The 1,607-nt window shown below is 41.0% G+C and overlaps 1 protein-coding gene across 1 annotated transcript in view; it reads left to right on the plus strand. All coding sequences in view use genetic code 11, as the record gives it.

Moving 5' to 3' along the window:
* Positions 1–1,388: 1,388 nt before the first annotated feature.
* The window catches only part of EGR_10551 (hypothetical protein), a gene marked incomplete at both ends in the record, with an annotated part of 3,336 nt that continues 3,117 nt past the window's right edge, over positions 1,389–1,607 (plus strand). The window contains one exon of the mRNA XM_024499800.1: positions 1,389–1,492. Within this exon, the coding sequence (XP_024345778.1) occupies positions 1,389–1,492 (104 nt within the window). The remainder of the gene's footprint in view (positions 1,493–1,607) is intronic.

The following is a 1,607-nucleotide window of genomic DNA, read 5'->3' on the forward strand; positions in this document are numbered from 1 at the left end:
CCGTCAAAACGCGCGACCAATTATCACCAAGCTTTAGCCAATCGCATCATTCAGCCTATGACGTGGGAACAAGCCGGTCATTCTGATTGGCCGTTGATGTTACGCACGATAGCCATACGCCTGAGTGCACTAGTAAAAAGGCGGGGCACATTGAATTGTACTGCTAACTAGCACCCTGATGCACAAACATTCTTCTTGGAGTTAACCGTGCATCAGAAACAATGAAGAAATTCGTTCCACTAACTAGAAAGCCAAATTTACCTAAGCATTCCATTGACTTGAATATTGACATAAAATGGGCAAGAGTTCATATGCTGCCGACATCTGGAAACTGTAACCGGCCTCGCACAAGAGTTTTTATTGTATAAAACTTGACATTGAAAAGAAAAGCCAAGGTGAACAAAAAGGAACCACTATACTAGGTACAGTGACCTTAAGGCAGTACCTTACCACTGAGGTCGGGGTATTTGTGGCAATGTCTCATCAAATTAACACCCAGCCTTCTGTACTGTTACCTAGAAGATCAAATGCATGAGAGAACCTAGAAAGACGAGGGTAGAAAGGTGCATGTGGACGGGGAAATTAAAATCCCTATTGGTTAATTGCTCAAATTTTCCCGTTCTTATGGTTTAAATGATGCATTAAATGCATTAAGTAAAATCCAAAATTAGAGCGACTAATACAATTCTACATTGTAATAAAGGTAGTGGCAACAGTAATTCAAACCTAACTACCAAAAGAAAAGAAAGGTAAAAAATTTGGCAAGAATATGCACCAAATTTCGTTGTTATTTATACCTTTGTTCGCCTGTAGAAGGGGGAATGTAAATTTGCCTCTCCATAAGAACAGCTGTGCATATTTATGAGTTTAGACCAAGGGAGGGGAGGTGCTAGACAAGTTCATTGATGAAGTTAGTAATTTGGCTGGCTATACAAACCCCAAACTATGGAATTACAGACCACAAATACCACGCATGGTCACAATACCTGCAACAGGCAATGGGAGAACGGCATTCTCTCATTCATCCTCGCCTCAGAGAAGTGGCATTATCGCATCTGTGGAATTTGACAGATCGTGATTCAAAGGCTTACTACAACGACCAGACCAGACGATACACGCTGGTTTTTAAGTCTAACAATTAGCGGTGGGTAAAGTGCCTCCACCAAAGCATTCGTAGAGATCCAAGAGCAGTCAGCCGAAAACAATGTTTGAATGATTTCAAAACTATTAAAAATTCCTAATCAAGATAACTGCAGGCTGTCAATCCGAAGCTGTTCCAATCTGTATGCCCAACCACCTGTTGAACGCGCTTCAACAGATTGCAAGTCCAAATTGAATCCCACCTCAGCAGCAGCGGTGCTGACAAGAATTCTCTTCGTGACACCCACATGAAAAGACATTTACATCCTAGTTTTGTTTTAACTGCTTCAAGTCAAAGGCTGTTTGTATTTACCGAAGCACTAATTCTAAATTTTACCATGACACTCGTAAAGTAATCACTGCCTAAACCGCATCCGCTCCTAAGTTTGCCCAGCTCTAGAATTCACCATATGCTGCAAGAAGACTGTTATCTTTATCGTCTACTAAATATAATGCAGTAAAAGTGG

This window comes from Echinococcus granulosus (genome assembly GCF_000524195.1).
Source record: "Echinococcus granulosus chromosome Unknown EG_S00233, whole genome shotgun sequence".
NCBI lineage: Eukaryota > Metazoa > Platyhelminthes > Cestoda > Cyclophyllidea > Taeniidae > Echinococcus > Echinococcus granulosus.